Here is a 22,855-nt window from a genome sequence, read left to right on the forward strand (position 1 = left end):
TTTGGGTTAAACCTGACTTATACCAAAATTTAAACATCTTATATTTAGGAAAGAATGAAGAAAATAGTACTCCCTCTGTTCCTAATTAATTGGTGCCGGACATTTTGCGAAATCCCTTGCTATTTCCCGAAATCAACCTGCAGTCCACGTTCTACCAGCACTTTTGGAAAAAAAAACCTTGTAGTTTTTCGAAATCAACACGCAGTCCACGTTCAATTAAAGATGTGTATTGCATGTTTATTTCGTAAATCAATAAGATTTTTTTTCATAATGGCTGGCGCCAATTAACCGGGAATGGAAGGAGTACCTAGCATTGCACAGTACAAGAACTAATCGCAACATTGGTAGCGGCGGTACCATGAGGAAAAAGCAGAATTAAGCTCGGGGTGATTTATGCAGATGCTACATACTACCAGTGAGGTCGTGCATCTGTGCCCCCGATCGAAACATTCTCCCGATCGTGCTATTAATGGCAGCTAAGCTCGATCCATTTATAATGGAAAATTTCATGAGGACCCGTGCATGCTAGCTGCCTAGCCGATCGATAGTGTGGAGTACTTACACGCTAATTTATACGTATTTACTATAAGTAGGAGTGTACGGTGGTAGGTACGTAATGGATTAAACCCATCAATGGACCTGCACGGCAGATTCATGTGTCCTATATCTCACCCACACAGTATAGTGTTACAGGGCCGACAAGCGCCATTTAAAGCTTACGTGCGTGGAGTACATGGTATATTAATTTGACATTTTTGCGTGGTGAAGAAAACATGCAGTTTTAAGTATTCATGCATGTGCATGGCTAGCAATCGATCTATCGGCCGGGTAGCGGTTAATATTTTACTACTACTGAACAAGCATGCATGAATATACATCTTTCTTCTTGGACCTGCTCCGGTCTCCGGTCCCTGGCCCTCTCCTGGGCAGCAGACTGCGTAAACTGCAGACTGTCATCCCTACACACGCATGGTCCAACACATTTGGGGATCACACCATCACCATGACCATGCAAACACAGAGTTACTCCAACCCTTTTAATACAGGCATGAAGGACGTCAATGTCTCTACGTACGCAAAGCATTAATGAACCATCTAGCTGCGTACGTACGTGTTTGTGGCCATGCATGCATATTGGCAAGTGGCAACCGGTACTCTCTCTCTGGAAAATCTAACACAAAAATTATTGGGAATCGTTATGCTTGATGCGCGATCGATGGACGTACGTACGGCGAAGCGATTATAGCGCCAGAATTCGGTTGAAATTCATGCATATCTGTATCTGCACGAATGAGAAGTACTAGCCAGGCAGGTAGTTGTGAACATTGGCATGTGCGCCGACCGGTCGATCAACCAGCTGTTTTCATCTGGTGACTAGAATGATCTAGAAATAGTAACGTGTGCATCTGCCTATCTTTGGGCTGGATACAATAGATGATCTAGAAACGTAATGTACGATATCGCCTAGGTATACCATTGATGTAAGGGGAAGGGAGTCAAAACTTGCACGCATACATACATCATACATGCATGCTTGCAAAGGTAGGTTTATGTAGCTACTAGACAACTGCGTAATCTATCCGCGTTCGTACCTTCGTGGTACTTACTTGATCATCATACTGTGCAACAAACTACTGTAGTATGATCTGCGTATGCATGTAGTTAACGAGACATGTCAAGTAAAAAAGATACCACTGAAAGGTGGTGCGCTAGCTAGCTCCTGCAACGACAGTTCCATGTTACCCTGGAGCCGTAGTAGTACGCACATTGCCAATCCATGCGAGGAGCAGTGAGGCAGTGTAGCTACTGTGGCTTACTGGGAGTGTGGGGCCGTGGGTGCAGGAGACGTTGACGTGCGATACCAATGGCCATCAACGAACGGCCATAACTCATACGTACTGGAGTACGTACTATATCATCTGGAGTCGTGAATTGAAGGAGCCATGCCAGTACCCCCGCAGCGGGAAGCCCTGCACACGACACGCCGGGCATTGGCAAGCTGCAGGCCAAGCAGGCTGGCTTGGCTACCTAGCTAGCGTCTCCCAGCAAAGGCGACCATGTCCACTCACGCACGGCAGCCACAGCCCCAGAGGAACCAGCGGAAACCAAAGCTTGGGGCTGGTTGACCACGTTGATCGAGAGGAGCCCGGGGACAGGCCCAGTGGCAGTATGACACGATTGATTGGCTCATGCAGCTCCTCCTCTCTTGGCGGTGACCGTGGCTTCAGGCTTCTGGACGTAGCAATAAAAACGCCCTTCCTTCTAGCCTAGGCTCTAGCTAGAGTTGCCGCACCACAGCCTATCTGTCCGCGCCTACGCTGGGGTTCGGTAGCTGTGGATTTGTACTGTGGAACTGCTGCGGGACGTACACCAGGGGGGTCTGGCCACCTCGAGTGCATGCACTGGGTTTGGCGAGTAAAGAAAGGGAGAGAAAATTTGGGGCACCGTCTTATCTGGGTATAGTACCTGTATCGTTGTATGCGTACGCCGTCGACCCACAGGATGAACCGCATTCAATTTTGCCGTGTAGAAGTATTAGCCCTGTACGTGTACGTACGTCGCTCCTCAGGTAGATATACCTGTCGCGCGTACGTATAACCATATTATGCTCCCAAAGGGCCAGGCCAGGCCAGGCCGGATCACCAACGTCACTGTTTAATTCCCGGAGCACTGCGTGTATCTCGTCGGTTTCTGTACTGGACTAGTATATCGGATCCACGTGTGCCAGCTAGCCCTTCCCTCTTTCTGTACTGGAGTATATCGGATCGATGATATATATCGATGGTTGGTTTGGCCTTGTCAGTCGTCTCTCATGTGGATTCTGCTATTTTCTTCCGCGTATTAATCATGCAGTAGGTAGCTTGTGCTTGTTATTAGGCAGAGCAAGTTGGCAGAACACATAACATGAAGCCTTCTGGGACGTACAAGCTCTAATAATGGCAGAGAAATTTCCTCGTATCTACCAAGGCAGCATACATATACATATACATATACATATACATATACATATACATATACATATACATATACATATACATGTCAGTCTCTTTTCTTTTTCCATATTGATATGATTCTCATTCGACTAGAGAATTTCCGAGTTGTCCCAATCATCGTCAAGTATTTAAGTCGAAAAGGTTGCAGGAGTGCGATTTCAGAGATAGTTTTACCTGGATAGCTAGCTAGACAAACCGCCTCGCCGTAAAATAATTATAATTGGCAACCGTTGGATATATCAGCCGAGAGCAATCAAGGGGCGTCCGTGCAACCGCAAGCTCTAGCGGGCCGTACGTGGAGGGAACGACCATGCACAGCAGGCTTCGCCATGCTTGTCTCCGAGCTAGACCGATCGATAGAGACCGCACTCTACTCTGCCAGCGCCCAGCTAGCTAGCTAGCTCCCCCAGAACGCAACAGCGACCCTTTGTCTTTTCCGGCCCGGCCCCGAGACCGCTGGCTCGCCCTCGCGACCAGCGCGATACCGATCGGGATGGGGGGGCTTCTTCCGTGTGCCGCCATTGCCTGCTCCGCGGCACTGTTACGCGGATCTCGTGAGCTCATGCATGCTCTGCAGTAGTACAGATCGACCGGGCGGACTGCACGCCACGCCCATAGGCTGCTTTTACTTTGGGACTTCGGGCATCCGCTGCCGGCCTCCGGCGGGGCCCCAAGCACAGTGCATGGCTAGCAGGCAGCTAGGTGCGGGCAGGGGCACCGGAGCGTCGAGGAAGCAACGGCCGCCTCTTGCGGGGGCTCACGAGTCGCGACTTGTTACCGCTGCAACAACAAGAGCAGATCGAGAATGATTGGATGGATCGATCTCGCCTGGCGCGCCAACTTGGTGTGCTGCATGCGGCGCGTGGTGTCGGGTCCATGGCGTTACGTACAGTGAGAGCCGGCCGATGGATCGACATCCGGAGCATGGCATTGGGCAACGTGGCATGGGCGCAGGGCGACGGATATCGACCATCGGAGACAGGGTCACGAGGCATATATCTCTCTATACGTACGTTTGCACGTACAGCCAGGTCGCATCCTCTCCGTACGTACCCAAGGTGGACTAGATCGACGTACTGTACAACCTGTACGTGTGTGGCGTGTACGTCTAGTTAAGCACACGGGGGCTAATAATGAAGGCATGATCGATCCAGATCTTTTTTGTGTGGATCTAATTAATCAGCAGTTCGCATGCAGGAAATCAACATTATTTTCGCGACAAAAAAGGAAAAACGCGCATGGAACGTACCGTTCGATTTCAGTACAATATGTGAAAAATTAATCTTACGGCTAGCTAGCGAATTACTACTAGTCGAGTTGATTCCGTTCTCCTTTAGCGTGTCAGGTTAGGCCAGAAATTCAGCCAGCAGGGTCACGAATTGAACGACCGGGTTCCTTGGAAACTCCTGTATACGCGCAGTAGTACGTACCCTTTGGGTGTTTGGCCAAATCGCTGTATACCGAAGGCGTCAACGACTCGAGGACCCTGCATCATTCTGCAGTTCTCGTTACGTCGCTACAGGTTCACTCCGCTCCTCCACTTCCACTCGAGTATAACTCTAGTAAGGTGGGGGCCACATGGATGCCCATCCAGTACTAGTGTTGTCACGCCGTGGCCGTGTACAGCGACAAGCTAGCATTTATACAACACGCTGCCATCAGCGCGGTACTCGCAACAGTAACGCACGCATGCGCTTCTTTGTTAGCTGGAGACGACCAGAGTTTCGCGCTGGTAATGGCAATAATAAGAGGATGCACCACTGGCAGTGATCAGTGGCATGGCAAGACACGCAAAAAGACAGGGAGTGGTGACATGGTAAGGCTCGATCGGCTAGGAATAGAAAAAAGGAAAACGTTGCAAACCATTTTTGTTCCCGATCGACAGACACGTGGTTCCACAAGGAGCGGACGAGAGCGTGCAGCTCCTACGTGTGGGTCGTGTGGTGTGGTCCGTGGACGACGTGCACTTGCAGATCAGCGTGAGCTAAAAATGAAACGGCCTCCAGCAAATCAACATGGCTATTTCTGGAGGAGGCACAAGACACAATTTAGAGGGAAATGTAATTAAAATCCAAGAGTCTATTTTTCTTGGCGGTAATGTGCAACATATTTTCAAGAGTCCATTTTTTTCGTGGGTAACGTGCAACATATTTCCAAGAGCCTAGTGTATTTTAGCATAAATGCATTAGCTGAAATCATTTTCTGGTCACGGACCACACGCCCGGTCTATCCGACGAGCATCATGTGTGGGCCATACCCGCTCTTCGCCCCCCTCTCTCCCACTCCCTTACCTCTTCCTCTCGTCCTCTCTCTTGTCGTTCTCTCTCCCCACGTTGACCGGCAAAGAAAGAAGGAGCGAGGTGTGAAATACAGGCGGAAAAGAGACAACCACCAAATAATAGAAATGATCGAACAAAGTCATACATACAATTGTGCAGTACATAATATGGAACTGTACATTATAGCGGCCGAGCACGCAAATTCTCTGACTTTGGCCTTGCAACTTATGCTCACTGACATGTGGACCTCACACGTCAGTGACCCAAAGCAAGGGAATCCCTCCCAACCAAGTAAGTACATGGATAAGTAAGTAAATGGATATTAGCATTACGTGCAAATCATGATCAAACCCCATCCTTGTATTTCGGCAGCACCAATGCAACAAAATCAACCACGCAGATTTGCTTTGCACCTCCGTCGTTTGTTGACTACACCTTGGTTCACTGAGCTCGGTCTGGTCCCGGGCACCGAAAGCGAGAGGTGGCGAGCGAGAGGCGCGGTTGGGCGTCTTCTCTATAAAACCAACCATCCCAGAACCACCACCACCTCCACTTCCTCCGTGCGCCCGCTCTCTCCCCGTCCGTCCCCAGCAGCATTCGCAAAACGCAAACGAACGAACGCCCCCGAAGCCAGTAGTCACGCACCCGACTCACACACACACACACACTCCCCTCGCGCACTCACAACACTCTCTTACCGCCCAGCCGTGCCCCTGGCCCACCGCCGCAGCGCCGCCTGCATGGACGGCCACCCCAGGGCCCGCCTCGCCGGCGCCGGCGGCGATCTCCGCCCGCCGGAGCCGCCGCTCGACCCGCTCGAGTTCCTCTCCCGATCCTGGAGCGCCTCCTCCGTCGACGTCCCGCGCGCGCGTCCTGGGGCCCCGCCGCCGCTGCCGGCCCTCGCCGGGCCCATCGCCGAGGACGCCGCCTGCGAGCTCGACGACGGGGGCGCCGCCACCGCGGGGAGCTCCTTCTCCTTCGCATCCGCAGCCACCTCGCAGTTCATCATGGAGCGGATCCTGGCGCAGTCGGTGAGCCCTGCCTTCCTTCCGTTCCGTTTCGGTTCCTCCTCCTCTGTTTCCCTCCTTCCTCTCTCGAAAATCCAAACCTTCTGTTAAAAACTCACGATCCGCTTACAAAATTGTTTTGTTAGACACTCCAGTTCAGTTGGTAACCGGAGAGTTCTGTGTGGCCTGGGGGCATCTTGGCCTCGCTCTTTTTGTTTTTTCTTCAACGATTAACAAAAAGGCATGTGGTTTGGTCGTTTTTTATTGGGGATTTCGATTCCCCAATTTCATTTTCCCATCTGCATTCTACGGAGAATCGTTTCGTAATTTTTCAGAGACCTTTCTGCAGGGGGCTGGTTACTCTGTTATGTGCGTTTCTCTGTTGTGAGTTCGTGGTTTCTTTCTCTCCCAGTCTCCTGTGAACCCCGTCAGAGGCTTCTTGGCGTACGTTCCAGTACAAAATCCAGCCTCTTTGATTAGAAGTAATTAATTGTCCTTAATTGATCTTATTACCCTCACGAGTCGGTTTCCTTCTCTGATCGTGCTCAAACTCATTTTCTTCGTTTCCCCTTTGACCCCATGTTTCGACAAGGAGAAACGGCCAAAGGCGAGATTTTTCTCTCAGGGGCAATTAGAAGAGGAAAAATGTAATCCTCATCTTTTTCTATCTAACCACCCACTTCGGTCCTAGTAGCTTTTTTTCTACTCGCTTAATGTCCAGGGCAAACATTTATCACCAAACACCAATTTCTCTCTTCTTGAAATTATTCAATTTTTTGGGTTTATCATGGAAAGGAAACCAAAGCTGGATGTTTTTGTTTTACCCTTTTCTCAGTTATCACAAGTTAAAGTAAATCGATCCTGTGTTGCAATTTTGGCTGCAGGAAGTGGCGCCCCTCACATCCGGCCGGCTCTCGCATAGCAGCGGCCCTCTGACCGGCGGCGGTTCCCTCACCGACAGCCCGCCGGTCTCGCCGGAGATTGATGACTCGCAGGTTCATTTCTTGTCACCTTTTGCACTGGTACTAGTTTCTAGACCCTGTTCTTTCGCCTGTGGAGTAGTACTGTAATACTACTAGTGTTGGTACTGGTCGTTGCAGTACTTGCCTGCAATTTTTAATTCTAGACAAGAACTAGCCTGCAGGTTTGTGGTTCACTAATTGTGCTAATTTCGAGTACTGCTATTAGATGTTCTTAATTGCTTTAATAATCATGGAAGATACAAGAACCAAGGCCATGCTTTCACTTCCTGACTAGTGGGACACACTGTTTGATGTGTGAGATTCTTTAGACCTTCAAAAGCCCCCAAAAGAAATTGTAGTCGTGTGCATGACTAATGGTCGTGTGCTTGTTTTGTGGAAAATCGTCCTTTCTGTGCTCCACAACTTCTAAATTCAAACTAAATAAATAATAAAACGACAAAGCTTTTGTGTAACTTTTTTTTGTTTGCTAGTTCAGTTGTCCTTGCTACGATACTATTATACTACGTTTCTCTAAGGCAAATTTCTTCTTTTTGCCTAGTTTTGTTTGGCTATGCTATGCTTTTGATTTGTATTTATACAAGCCATGAGTGTTTTTGTTCAGCTGCTCGTTTAAGTGACAGAAGGTGCATACATTAATATTCCTCCGTGCGCCCAAGTAAATACTTATGCCTAGATTCAGGTGTTAAATTTTTCCAAGTTAAATATATAATACGTCGTTTTGCTTCTCAGCGACTGAGAAATAATTATTTTGAAGTCAATGTTAACAATTGTTTGACCAATTACTGAGATCCGTGTAAGATTTAAGGGATGAGAAAATATTTAAGGGATGAGAAAATTTTAGTCGGATGGCTAAGATTGAAATAACTAATCTAAGTCTATCAAGAAATAGATACTCCTACATAGTAAACGACTCTCAACAAATTTCAAGAGGACGGTCGAGGTTAGAAGTGTCATTTGCCCAAGGCAAAAACTGCAAGAAGGTGTGGCCTGTGGGACACTGAGAGTGCCTGGGACAAAGAGACCAGCCTTGCAGCCTTCCCTGTGCTCAAAATTTTCTTTAGAGAGAGAGAACAAAAAAACAAAGGAACAGAGAGAACCCCTTTCTCTCATTCCAATAAAACACCTGGCTTCTAACCCTTCTCTTTTTCCCCACATCTTTTGTTTTGCCCAGTCTCTTTCGCTTTCTCTCTCTTAAGAGTTTGCGATCTCGGCGTCCATTGTGCAATGTTCTCCCATAGCCATGACTTTTTTCCATTTCCACCCCGCCGACACCCCCTGTATTCCAGTTTGATGCCTGTAGCCGTTCACATGTAGGATCCTATACATCTCCATCCTCCTTTAAACAAAAAAAAAGAAATACATCTTCATCTTGGATGGAGCTGCACAATGATATCTTCGGCCATTTGAGCACCACATTTTGCAAATCTAGACAAGATGTAATATGCTTTGTGTTGTTCACGTGCATGTGCATATAATGAAATAGTGTGATGGTATATGACTATAAATTTGTACGCATGCGTGAGAAATTGCTTGGGCTCTTCTTGGTTGTGGAAAGCATCCTCTTCCAAAATGTAGGATCCTGTTGTCCATCTGTAAAAAAAGTTTTAAATTCTTTTGCTCTTGTTCTTCACCTTGTTTTCACATTTCTTGTACTACCTTGTTCTCTTTTTTCACGGTAGTAGTGGTTAAGTGTCACTTCAGTAGCGTGCTCACACCTCGCAACAGTAGTTCCTTTGCTTGCATTTCCCCTTCTGTTCTTTCAGTATTCCACCTTTGCAATGTTTTTTTATTTTGCCAACACGGTATGGCGCTACAATAATGTGCTTGGATATCTAGAGACAGAGAGATCATTCATACAGACAGACCAGCCTATAAATTGGTTGGTCTCACCTGACAAATTATTAATTGTAATCTGGAAAGAATCTTTCTTAAAATATTCCTCGAGCCATTTATTTAGCTCCTTATAAAGCAATCTGAAATACCCCAAAGATTCAACTGTTCCATGGCTGATGGTTCTCTGAGTTTTTGGTTCAAGGGAAAAGAAGTCCAAGAATGCCCCACACTGCTGCTGTACCACATGCCCCCAACCCCAAGAGAGACAAGTCTTATGAGAGGTCAAGGTCAAAGATCTGATTAGGATAGGCAAGCCGTACAAAGGGGCACTTTGGCCATTCCAGCGTGGCTAATCACAGTTGCCCTAACTCCTCCCTTGCACTGCTTTTTTTTTTCTTTCCTAGAATGGATTTTGCTGTTCGCTTGGTGTGTGTTAATGAAGCTCGATTCCGGGTACCGTTTCTCAGTGCGCAGTCTGGAGTCTGGTCTGCTGCTTGTGCAAGCAAAACACTGTACATGTCCAGTCTGCCCATGTCACCCTCCATGCACCCGTTTCTCTCTCTGGGTAAAAAGTACCAGCAGGCTTGCAGGCATGCAGTCCTTGCCTTTAGCTTGGTTTGCTCGCTTTTCTGCATCATGAGGCTAGCTGTGACTTTTTGGTCCCTAATCAAGTGTTATTCCTCCAGCTTTCTAATCTAATGTAATCATACATTCTTTTATCTGATCTAGGACCAATGTTGCCCTCGCTGCTTCATGATTGTGTCGATTATCTTCTGTCATTATACATTATTTACTGGTGTATGCAGCAGCATATGGACGCTTTAGCTCAACACTTCGACTTATATTCCGTGCTACAAATAAACATTGTGCAAACACAGTGGTTGTACTGTCATCGAGTCTTGAATAATTATCAGTACTATGAGTTAAGGACCCACAGAGAAATTAGTATTTTCCTCGTCCTATCACTTCAAGTTAAAGGACTTGTCCCTGTTGCAATTATTTATGCCATTTATGGAAATGGATTTATCACCTGACCGATAAGTTTGTTTGATCTATAATATTGGCCAGAGAACTAGAAATTGATTATTGAAAATATTAATTAGAATAATTAGAAACACCCTTCTGTGTTCTTTACTAATCGGACCATCTGAAAACTATGCAGTACTGTAGAGCAGCGGGCACACCGAAGCCACAGGCATACCGAGGCGGCAGCAAGACAGTTGGCCGGTGGCTCAAGGACAGGAAGGAGAAGAAGAAAGAGGAGACACGAGCACACAATGCACAGGTCCATGCTGCTGTTTCAGTTGCAGCGGTGGCTGCAGCGGTTGCAGCCGTGGCAGCTGCCACGGCTGCAGCCTCAGGATCTGGCAAGGATGATCGTGCAGCTCGCACCGACATGGCTATGGCTTCCGCAGCAACACTTGTTGCTGCACAATGTGTTGAGGCCGCTGAGTCCATGGGAGCTGAGCGTGAGCATTTGGAGGCAGTTGTTAGCTCAGCAGTGAATGTCAGGACTCCTGGAGACATTGTCACGGTCACAGCTGCTGCCGCTACTGGTTTGTCATTTCCACCAGATGTGATAACTATTTATTAATTGTGAACTAAATAATCATGTAAGTGTTTGTTGTTGCAGCATTGAGAGGTGCAGCCACATTGAGGGCAAGGGCTTTGAAGGAAGTGTGGAACATAGCGGCAGTGATCCCAGTAGAGAAGGGGACGATGGGAGGAGGTGGCCACCATCACAAGCAGAGTGTGCACAAACAGCATCACAAGTTGGAGAGCAACGATAGTAGCGTTAGCGACCTTTCGCTCGATGAGGAAAACAATTTCCTGGGCATTTGCAGTCAGGAATTTCTTGTTCGCGGCACTGAGCTTCTCAAGCGCACACGGAAAGGTGCTGTTTGGTGATATTTTTGATTCATGATATGTTAAAGGCACAGGTACTGATGTTGCTGTTTCATAATCATTTCATTTGCAGGTGCACTGCACTGGAAGGTTGTATCAGTCTACATCAACCGGTTGGGCCTGGTAAAAGCTTGCGTTCTTGAATTCTATTGAACTTTTGTGGTAATCTAGACTTTTTGCTTAGTTATCATGGCATGTTTGCAGGTTGCTCTCAAAATGAAGAGCCGGCATGTTGCTGGGACAATCACCAAGAAGAAGAAAAGTAAGTAGCAAACAATCATGGCACTGGAAACATCCCATTATCCTTCCATGGCACCTAGGTCTGATCCTTGTCACTGCAGATGTGGTGATAGATGTGTGCAAGGACGTTGCAGCATGGCCAGGCCGACACCTGCTGGAGGATGGTGAGCACCGCCGTTACTTTGGCCTTAAGACGGCTGATCACCGAGTAATCGAGTTCGAGTGCACCAGCCAGAGGGACTACGAGTTGTGGACCAAGGGCGTAGCGCGCCTCCTCAGCATTGCCGGTGAGCGGAAGCGCCTCCTGTGAGTAGCCCTCCTGCGGCAACCAGCCGGCTCAGGGCTGCGCTGGGTTGGCCCTAGCCATCTGTTTGCTAGGCTGTAGATGTGAAGTGAGGGCAACAAAACAGCGTGGGTGATGAGGTGTGCCTTTTGTCCCAGAAGAAGTATGTAGCTAGTGCTCCTGTTGTTGTTAGGGCAGGAATTCAATTAAAGGGGACGTGTTTATGTGCTTCTGGGGAATGCAACGCATGGGTTTCCATCCCTCATAGCAGCTCATAGCCTCATAGCAAGAAAAGAAGGGGAGGAGAGTGAGGTTCTTTCTTTGCTCTATTTCCTTCGTTTTATTTCTGTTCTGTTCTGTCTCCTGTAAGTTTTGTTTCTTTTTTTCTTTCTCATCCGGGGTGTGGCCTATACAGTCATATCTATCTGGAGCTGTGGCTAGCTGGAAAAGGATAAATGCGTTGTTCTGTTATTATTTAGTATAAAGCATCTGTTTATGCCATTTCCGGTTGCATGTGCTTGGTAGAACATCTCAGTTTTCCTTGTTTTTAATGGGGATTCCGTGAGCTTGTTTGATTACTATTCTTATTTCATTTTCTTGAAAACACTTGTGGTTGAGTCAGATGAGACTACGAGTTACATAGTTTGATGTAATTAGCTGCTTGCACAGGCGGGAAGATTTGATATATGTTAGTTGTGGTCGGTACCTCTTGATTGAACCTTAACTACTCTCTACTACTTCCACAGGAGGGAAGGATTGATATATGTTAATCTTAGTTGGTATCTCTTGATTGGCCCTTAAGCCACTGTTAGTTCTGCAAAAGAATTCACAGCGGTGAAGCTTCAGTTTAGAATCTTTGACTGGAGCAAAAGCCTTCAAACATCATCTTCCCCTCTTGCCTAGCTCTGAGGTTAGGGCCCAGTAAAGCTGTTGCCTCATGAATTCCATGGGGCCCTCTCTAATCTAGATGCAAGATGCTTTCTTGGTGAAGACTGCACTCATTCTTTTGTCTCCCTGAGTTCCGATCACATTTTCTTCAAGTTCCAACTGCAGGAAGATGCAACATGCAACGGAGGTGATTCATTCAGGACCACCTAAACCTTTAAGAAATGCAGATCATTTTCATTTTTGGTTCAGAAGGCCACATGATTTGAGCCACAAAAAGTACTAATTTGCAGGACGTTCAATGCTTTTTTGTCCCGTGTTTGAGATGATCTTATTCCCTGTGGACTACAACTCCTGCATATTCTGAAACAGTCTCTGCACTCCAGCGGCTTTCACGTGTAATCATCTCAAGCTTCATCTTAACTTCAGAGTTTACGCTCCTGACGTCGTGAAGCTGCTCAATTAGAGCAGCACGTGAGCTTAATTACCAGGGAGGGACACATTCTTGAAGTTGGTGAGCTAAAGAACTTTAAAAATTTCTCGGCAGCTTTGCGAAACGCAAGGGGGATTGCCGTATCCAATGCCACGCTCAGCATATATCAGCAACCTCGACCTGATCGGATCGATCGATCGGATGTAAAAGGAGAAGCATCTCTCGTCTCTTTGACAGGAAGAGGAAAAGAAGAGCTCAACAATGATCACCAACACCTCGAAGACCTTGGTTGCCGCGACGAGAATCTTGCTGCTTTTGCTGTGAGGAGAAGTAAAGAAGTAAAACTCGTATGTAAAGAAGAGCCTTTGCTGGGCTTCTTGTGATCCAGGAGACAGTGGAAAGATGGATAGGATTGCAGTGAAAGGTGATGTTTGGAGTGGTAATTTCTTTTTCGAAATTCAGACGAGGGAGAGGGGGGGTGTCGATTCAGGTCATCGCTTAGATGCCCCAGTGAGACGGTGCTCTTTTGGCAAAACTGAACCTAATTGGACACGAGAGATCGAACCCGCAAAGCAAAGCCTTTGTGTAACATCTGACGTGACATGACGCGGTCAGTGATCAAGGATAAATTATGTTCCTCATTGCCAAACCATACGGTGCCACCCCAACTATCTGCCCCCACGATAGTTACCGACGGATCAAGATCGAACGGTAGCCAAAAATCGTTCGGTTTCGGAAGGATGGCTCGCTGATGGGACAATTTTCCTAGCCCTGCGGCCTGCACTGCTCCTGCACGGTTCCTAGTCTGATCATGTCGTGTGGCCCACCGTGGTGTCAGGCGTCCTTACTTCCTACTCGGTAGTGGGAGGAGATATTTCTTTCTCCTTGCTTCATTTCGTTCCAAGCTTTCTCTCTCTCACTCGGTTTGTTCTTCTTCCAGCAGATCCATCTCTAACTCGCATCTCCATCTCCGACTCTTTCTTCCTCCATTCATCTCGTTTCTGCCATTCTTGTGCTTCGTCCGACCTTTTTTCGCAGGACCATTTTCTTTTGTGAGGAGACCATTTGAATTCTTTTGTACATTCTTGTTGTGTTCTTGACTTCTTTTAGTATTGTACTCAGTCTTTCCTTCTTGTTTACGTCCGAGGTCTCTCGTTCTAGGGTTCTACAGCTTCGCACTGTCCTTACTTCCTGGACGATGTAGATTTGACAGGTACTTCGATTTGCAGTATCCGCCTTTTACAGTCCTTCTTCGATCTGTTCAAAATCTTTGTTCCGCACTATGTACCACTCACACTTCTCATTTCATGTTACAGGATTTCAATATTCTGCACTCGGGTGTTCCTTTTTCCCAAACCAAACGATGAGTCTTTCCAAGGTACATAAACTTCTTATTTCTTCTAATATAGTAAAACTACTCTCATCTAGGTTTATGTACTCTTGATTCCTAATCATCTAGGTTTATGTACTCTTGATTCCTAATATAGGTTTATGTACTCTTGATTCCTAATCATCGATTTTCGTCCCATCATGTTTATGTACTCTTCGTACCAAATAATAACCTTGTACCTCTTCATAAGTGGGAAAACTTTATTCTCTTTGCTTGTTATGATTCTTGTACCTTCCAATGTAACCGTATCATGTACTTCAAATTTGCTTGCCAATATAATTTATCTCAAACTTGCGGTCCAATGCTTACCTTCTGTACCTCTGATGTACTTACGACTGCAATTGATTATTTCTGTTCTACTATCATTCTTGTGCTTTCCAATCTAATTCATTGTTCCGCATAATTACTTAACCATGTTTATATATGTACCTCACATCTTCTCGTTGTACCTGCCAATTACTTAACCTGCCCATAGCCAACATGAAATCTTGTCGTTCTACCCTTTGTTACCTTATGCACCTTTTATGATTGATTATGACGTATTAATACTGTCCTTACTTACAGTATGTACCTTATGTACATCCTGTAATTATGCGGCTCCATGGCAATCACGTTTGTTCCACACTTTTGGTTCCAATCATGTACCAGTACTAGTTACTTCCAACCATGCTTTTAACTCAGCTCCCTATTTCTTTTCCATTCTTTCTTTTAATAAAGATCTATATGTCATTTCTTCTACCTTATGTACCTCCTTTTTATTCTACATATGGTTACAGTGGTATCATCTACTTCATGTACCTTCTCATGATGTCCATCATAACATAATGTTTCGCATGTACTCTCCATCATCATGTATCATCATGTACTTCATCTATTCGAAACATTCTCCCAATTAACACGATTTTGTTTTTTTTTCCTAGCTCAAAGGGCATCTTAGTACTGAAGACGTAACACAGTATGATAGCAATGAAGAAAGTCAAACTTCTTCAACTACCAAGTCCGCAACATCAAGGACATCCGCAAAGACTCTTTACTGGATCATCAAGAAATTCAATCCTATCAAGAGACAATTGGTCAAGGAAAAAGGTTTTGGAGGCTTACTTGAACTGTCTCTATGGAATTCAATTAGTCGTATCTTCAGTACTTGGCTTCTCGGCCAAGTTGATTGCATAGACTTCGCAATTGCGGACATCGTGATGTACTAGGATCAGAAACTCAAACTTGGATGCTGCAATGGCTTACATACGCGAACAAGCTAGTATATCTGTGAGCAAGATCAGCCTAAAAGATGCTGAGAATATAGTCCTTATGGAGTTGTCAGAAAACAGCACAAGATTACAGAAGGATTCATTCAAGATGGCATTTGTTATCATTGCCATGGTCATCTCCTGTCGCCTTCAACAAAGTACGATCACGTCAACATTGATTTCATCGGTGCTTTGCGTTGTACCGAGGAGATTGGTCAATACAGCTGGTGTGCATATGTTCTCAAAGGTATCATTGAGGCAACTCAGAAAGTACAAGCCGGCTTATCCATGAACAAAGTCGTTTCCAACATATTTGGTTGTCATATATTTCTGCAGGTACATAAAATAAGTTCTGTAACCCCCACATGACTGCTTAATTATCTTATGTATTAATGATATATCGTTTCATTCTCAGATACACTATCTAGATAATCTGTTACTTGGACCACTGCAACCTCGAAAGAACATCTACCCTCGTATGGTGGCTTTCCCCACTGAAGTACTTAACAAACTCATATTAGCTGACACTAAGCCTGGAGGGGGTTATGGAGCCAACCAGGTAACTTGTTCATCTTGTCATTGTTCATGTACTCTTTTTTGCTTCTTGTACCCTTGTAACTCATCATAAGTACGTCCAATGTAACCGTCTCATGTACTTCAAATTTTCTTGCCAAATTTAATTTATCTCAAATTTGCGGTCCAATGCTTACCTTCTGTACCTCTTATGTACTTACGACTGTTCCTGCTTTACCAAACTATAATTCATTATTTTCTGTTGTACTATCGTTCTTGTGCTTTCCAATCTACTACTGTTCCTCGTTAGTACTTAACCATGATTTTGTTCCGGGTACTTACCACCGTACCCTTTGTTACCTTATGTACCTCCTGTTATTATGCGGCTCTGTGGCAATCATGTTTGTTCCTGGTACTTACCACTGTACCCTTTGTTACCCGATGGCATGTGAACGACTAGCAACAATAAGCTATGATGCAATGGCATGAACATATACACCATATATGCACAAAGCAACAAAGCAAGCTATTGAACGAGCAAAGAACATTCATATATTACGCATATGCAAGAACAAGCAACTAGCAACGTATACCACTAGCAAACAAGATGCTAACCATGGCAAAATAATAACAAGGCATGATTATTCATGTAGCTATGACAATGGTAACAAACTTGATATACCATGCATAAAGTAACTATATAAACTATATATATATAATAATAAGGGAACCAGCATGTGAGATATCAAATAGTAATTGAAGCATAACTAAACCATGATCATACATCGAATAATAAGCATCATACATGTATTGAACAATCAAGCAAACTAAACCATGACTAGCAAGTGTGCACGTGCACGCATGTCCTAGAATGTAAAATATGTCTGATAAATATGCAATGCATAATCATAGTCTCCATATGCATGTTATAGAACAAGAAATCTTCGCAAGAAAATAGACGATTAGCGATTTGATGAGGCAAATAAAACTTTTCATGCCGAACTCCATCCTGTTAGTGGGCGTTATGATCTCTCTGTCGCATCATAGGAGGTTTGTGATGCGTGTTTGTGCCCAGCAGGGAAGTAAAACCGAGGGAAACAACAACATAAGTGGTTATGGATGATGATCCGAAGAGGGGGGCAGGGGGGGGGGGTTACTATGGTCTAGGACTCGGAGGTGGCACCAGGATTGGAAGTAGGGATCTGTTGTCGGAAGGGGATGCGCGGTGCACTCATGGTAGAATGTGTTTATTTCTCATGGTATGTTTACATGGAGCATGTTGTGTTTTGTTAAACCAGCAATGGACAGGTAGATGTGATCAATGCTTCTAACAAGTTTCCTGTTTGATTATCATACGCAATCGGGAATTATGGTTCATGGCACAAAGTGTGTAAAAACCATTGTTTCCGCTCCTTCGGTGGTATTTGAATCAAAGAAAACCCAGATTATTGTTTCGTTTGAACTGATTTTGGTAGTACAAGTTAAGCGTTCTTCCGTTTGGTGAATAAATTTAGAGGAAATTTTAGTGAACAAATTTAGGACATTTCACCGATCGCTGAAGTTGATACTCTGTTGTTGGCATCTTGGCATCACTGGCTGGTTTCGTTAGGAACAAAGATTCGTTGCAATTGGCATGGGTAAATGCACAAAGCAAGTCTAAAAATATATTTACAAACAAAAGGCTACATGATTCATTCAAAAAGAAGAAATATGAATCATGGCATAAAAAGTAGTGTTCCTTTCGTTTTTGTGACATCTATTTCAGGCTGTAGTGCTCCAAAACAATAAGGGAAACAAAGTTTGAGAAATACTGAACACATAACACACAGAAGTTCAGAAAGAGAGAAAGAAATATCGCAAAAGGAACTTTTGATTGATGTATTGCTCACTGACAAGCTCCAGCACCTCCTCCTCCTCCTCACCCTTCTACTGTTTGGAAAAAAGGAACATCAGCTCTTGTAACAGAAGTTCAGAAAGAGAGAAAGATATTCCTACTGTGTAGCCAGGAAATACAAAAGGCTAAAAGGTTTTCCTGGTAAAAACATATAATACAAAATCATGCTTTAGAAGGAACAAAGTGTGAGCTAACTATTATTGTGCATTACATTTGACGAAGTGATGCAACGATTACCACAACCCAAACTAATAGCCACAATCCTTCCCAAAAGAAAAGTAGCCACTGAAGGAGACAAAGGAGAATAGTCCTCTACCCAAATGGAATAGTATGAAATGTAGAGAAATGAAACATTGTCAGCTTTACTAACTTGGAAAGTCACACAAAACTGTGGGTCTAGTACACACTAACATTAGGCGACATATATTTCTATGTTTTTCTCAACTTCATCATCACTAAATAATTTTCTGCACACACTAGTAGTCATAGGGTACAACAGTTGCATTAATGATCAGAGACAAAAGAGTCCACATAATACAGCCGAAGCAATGCAGTTGAGTGAAGCATGGGGAACCATCTAATTTTCACACAAGGTGACATTATCTTGTGAAGCAAAAGCGTATAGGGCCCTGAGCCAAGAAACAACACAAAGCTAATTCAGCACCAGGAGGACCAAGGACATAAATTAATGAATCAATCAAAAATATGAAGCTGAATATTAGTACATACAGAGAGCTACCTCGCTGCCAACACTATCCATATTGAGCGAGGAAAAGGGGAAATTTCTGATTAAAGCCAAAAACATCCAGCACATCAAGATACTATAATTACATATTTATTTAGGTTTGAAAAAACATCAAGTGGAACATGAGTTTCCTCTTACTGGCAGTAGCTCATTTGAAAGGCATAATGATACAAAAGGACATTGGACTTGTATGTATTGCACTGGGCAGATAGTTCTAGGAAGATTGGGTTAATAAGAAACCATTGACCAACCAAATCTGTAGTTCTAGGAAGATTTACGCACAAAAGGGCATCTTAATCGCTTGTTTGAGGCACACAACACACTGTTAAAGGTGTTGTTTGAATAATTTACTCGTTTCAAATTTCTTGTCCACCTCTGCCCAACGTGTCATGATCTGGTTATTTGAACTTTTGATGGATTGAAAAGGAGGGGGAATGTAGAATAAGAAAATGAGGGAGGATGTACCTCCAATTAAAATGGGAGTACATAACCTTGAGAAGATAGGTCTAAATGTCTATTTATCTTGTCCACCTGGTTCCAACTTTTTCCGGTACTTGAGTAAGTCAGGCAATTGAGTATATCATCAATCTATTATTTCAACGGAATCCTACATAAAAAAACTCAGTATATAACTTGAAGTTGGAGTAGATTGTACACTCCACTAGTTTCAAATGCACAGGTTCAATTCAGATATCTACCATTTTGTTTAATCCACCCAGATTCCAAATCACATTCACATCAGATTCGTGAACGGCACAATGTGAACAGCAAATTATATCGCCTCCTTTTGCAATTCCAGAAAAAGCCCAAGCTCCAGCAAAAGTATTTCGTCTATTTAAACCTGTCGTACGTCGAGAAAATGGAGCATAAAAAGGTTCGTAGAATGGCAAAAACCAAACGAAACCGAATCAAGATTCTTCCATCTTCCCTATTCTGGTCAGAAACACAAACCGGGGCTGCAGAGCCGGCGGCGAGAGGGGCGCGAGGCGGTGGAGGCGCGATACCTGCGAGAGGCGGCGGCAAGAGGCTCGCAAGGTTGTGGCGGCGCGATGCGGTGGTGGCGTCGCAGGAGGAGTGAGGGGTGTGTGTGTGTGTGTGTGGGTGGGGGGGGGGGCAGCCGCGTGAGGGCGGCGGCGTGCTCGGGCGGGCGGCGCGCGCGATTGGTTAGGTGTGTACGTCACGTGAGTTGGCTTGATCGGTTAGCTGGGTAATACGGAGTAGTTCTTTCTCTGAGCTGGTAAAACTTTTCATTCCATTGTATATATAACAGTTATTCATTCCGTCACAAATTAATGGATTTGTATAAATTATTACACAAGTTCACGAGGGTTAATTTAGGACGGAGGGAGTACTCATTTAAGAGAAGGTGGACTCATTCACGTGGGTTAATTTAGGACGGAAGGAGTACTCATTAGATGGCGTGGTGGGAAATGCCTCTGCCAAAATGCAAAGGAGGTATGGGTTTCCGTGATGTGTTTTGCTTTAATTTGGCTCTTTTGGCAAAGCAATGTTGGCGCCTTATCTCCAATGAAGATTCCATATGTGTAAAAGTTTTGCGAACAAAGTACTACCCTGATGGTAATATCTTGGATGTGCCTCTCAAGAAGGGGGCATCCTATTCTTGGCAAAGTATATGGGCTGGAATTCAAACTTTTAAATGTGGATTTATTTGGCGTGTTGGAGATGAAGGGAAGATCAATGTATGGACAGATCCATGGATTCCTAGCAGCCCGACTAGGCGTGTTGTTTCTCCACGTGGTCAAACGGTCATAACGAAAGTGAGTGATCTCATTGATCCGATCTCAGGAACGTGGGATTTTGTTCTGGTGCATGATGTGTTTCTGTCCATTGACGCGCAACACATTTTGAAGATTCCCACTGCCAGAACACATGTACAGGATTTTGTGGCATGGCACTTTAATAAAGCAGGATTGTTTTCGGTTCGTTCCGCATACCATGTTGAGTGGGATCATCAACATGGAGAGAAACTTAGAAGAACACATGGTATGGTGCTGTGCAGACACATCCAATTTAGAGTAATTTATGGAGATTAAAAGTGCCTTTAAAGGTCAAGATATTCGGATGGAAAGCTCTATATAATACAATTCCCTGCTTAGCTACTTTGGCTAACAAACACGTTCCTATTAGTGCTCAATGGCTAGTTTGTCCTACTGAAGTTGAGGACCTGCGTCATGTTTTGTTCTCATGCTTGAGAGCAAAAGCTGTTTGGGAACGGCTAGGTATTTGGGACTTGATTGTTCATAGCTCTTGTGTTGACCATGCAGGCTCAGCCATTCTGGAGGACCTTCTGGGAGGCGACCAGTCGAATAAGATTTATATGAACCCATTATTGAATGGAGAATTGGTAGCTGTGGCATGCTGGTACATTTGGTGGGAGAGGTGGCAAGTTCGAAAAGGTGAACCTGTCCAGGTGCCTCCCTGTTTTGCCATGGCAATTCAAGCTTTGACTATTAATTATGTTCGGTCTTATTCAAAATCAAGCGGCATCAAACGCCATGGCTGGAAGCGCCCGCCTCAAGGTATGCAGAAATTGAATATTGATGTTTCGTTTGATTATGATCTAGAAGATGGTGCAACGGGCGTGGTGATCCGTGATGCTGATGGTGGTTTTGTGGGAGCAACAAATAGCTATTTACCTGTGGTCTATGATGCTCCTACGGCAGAAGCTATGGCTTTATTGAGAGGAATCCATTTTGCTCAAAGTCTTGGATGCTCCAATCTTCTTATCCAGTTGGACTGTGTCGAAGTGATACAGGAGATGACGAGCGACCAATGGCCTTCCTCTTCGGCGACGGCCATTTATGTTGATTGTTTGGAAGCGCTGAAGGCTTTTGATAGGATCATCATCGAACACTGCCTGAGGGAAGCTAATATTGTGGCTCACGAACTAGCTAGATCGGGTAAGATTGATCCACCGGATGTATGGCTGGACAATCCCCCTAGTTTCATCGTTCCTTTTCTTGTCGATGATGTAACTTTGATTTAATTCGTAATAAAGCTTGCCGTGATGGCATTTCCTCAAAAAAAAAAGAGAAGATGGACTATAGAACTAGACGGGTCATCAAATCAGAACTGCTAAGGCATAAGAACATCATGCGCTAACTTATCCGCAATTGAGTTTGCCTCCCTGTTGCGGCGCTCAAAGCCAACCTTGTTAAACTCCTTAGCAAGGGTCAGACATTCATCTGTCGCCGCCGCCGCAGTTCTTCTCGAGATGCCTTGCTTCATAGCTTGGACAAGATCCATGTTGTCACAATTAACGATTAGCCGCGTACAACCCAATTGCCCAGCCACTGAAGACCATGAAGAAGTCCCCACGCTTAAGCAGTAATCACATCAGCCACATTTGCCAGGATATGACTTGCCGTGGCTACGAATAGGCCCTTTGAATCTCTGATCACAGCCCCGGTTGCCCCTGTATCGTGATTTGTTGAAAAGGCTGCATCAGTGTTAAGTTTGACCATACCGCTAGCAGGTCTGTGCCATCCGTGTGTCTCGAAGCTGCCCCTTTGCTATAAGATTTTACAAAGCTAGCAGTTAACGCCGGGATTGAGTTGGCTGATCGTTTCGGTTCTTGAATCTGTTCTCCCTTAACAATTTGTCGGTTCACATGTGACAACAAAATTTTCCCTCTTCTGGTAATAATTTTGCATGTAGGATTCTGGGGTATCCAAGGGTCCTCCCAAATGTTGACCTTCGTGCCATCTCCTATCCGCCAGATGCTCCCCTTTTTTCAAGGTTTGCACCCCTGCCATAATACTTTGCCAAGTAAAGGAAGCTCCTTTCTTTAATTTTGCCGAGAGTAAATCAGAGTCAGGATAATACTTCGCCTTCAAAATTGTCGCACACAGGGAATCATGACTGTCAATGAATCTCCAAGCTTGTTTAGCCAGCATTGCTAAATTGAAACAATGAATATCTCTAAAGCCCATGCCCCCTTGCTCCTTCGGAACACCCAATTTCCACCATGCCATTCAGTGCATTTCCTCATAGTCCAAGCACATCTGGTGTTCTACTCATAGATCGTCTTTTGCATTTGCTTGTTGTAGTCCAATTTGGTCACCATCGAATCAGGATTTGACAAAAATAAGGAAATTGACCATTGATGTAAGCCTCTTTTATGGGGCTAGAAATCTTGAAAGGATGGCATATCAGGTAGGGTGGCAGTGTTTGGTCTACATCATGTAGTTTTTTTTCCTGTATA

General features: G+C 44.8%; 1 protein-coding gene across 2 annotated transcripts; it reads left to right on the top strand.

Moving 5' to 3' along the window:
• Positions 1–5,810: 5,810 nt before the first annotated feature.
• LOC100828163 (VAN3-binding protein) lies at positions 5,811–12,098 on the top strand. Of its 2 annotated transcripts, XM_014896671.2 has the most exons (8): positions 5,811–6,303; positions 7,164–7,274; positions 10,258–10,409; positions 10,443–10,651; positions 10,729–10,989; positions 11,074–11,123; positions 11,205–11,262; positions 11,342–12,098. In XM_014896671.2, exons 1-8 carry the CDS (start codon positions 6,013–6,015, stop codon positions 11,548–11,550), a joined length of 1,341 nt encoding a protein of 446 aa, XP_014752157.1. In that variant the 5' UTR covers positions 5,811–6,012; the 3' UTR covers positions 11,551–12,098. The 2 variants fall into 2 exon arrangements, with proteins under 2 accessions (XP_014752157.1, XP_003562131.1); XM_003562083.4 differs by having other exon boundaries at positions 10,258–10,651.
• Positions 12,099–22,855: the final 10,757 nt, after the last annotated feature.

The sequence above is a fragment of the Brachypodium distachyon genome, chromosome 1 (assembly GCF_000005505.3).
Source record: "Brachypodium distachyon strain Bd21 chromosome 1, Brachypodium_distachyon_v3.0, whole genome shotgun sequence".
Lineage (NCBI taxonomy): Eukaryota > Viridiplantae > Streptophyta > Magnoliopsida > Poales > Poaceae > Brachypodium > Brachypodium distachyon.

Bases quoted from the DNA above. Each gene is read 5' to 3' on its own strand.
- LOC100828163 (XM_003562083.4), top strand. From the start codon at position 6,013: ATGGACGGCCACCCCAGGGCCCGCCTCGCCGGCGCCGGCGGCGATCTC. The intron at 10,990-11,073 runs GTGCTGTTTGGT...TTTCATTTGCAG, and splicing joins TCTCAAGCGCACACGGAAAG to GTGCACTGCACTGGAAGGTT. The intron at 11,124-11,204 runs GTAAAAGCTTGC...GCATGTTTGCAG, and splicing joins ACATCAACCGGTTGGGCCTG to GTTGCTCTCAAAATGAAGAG.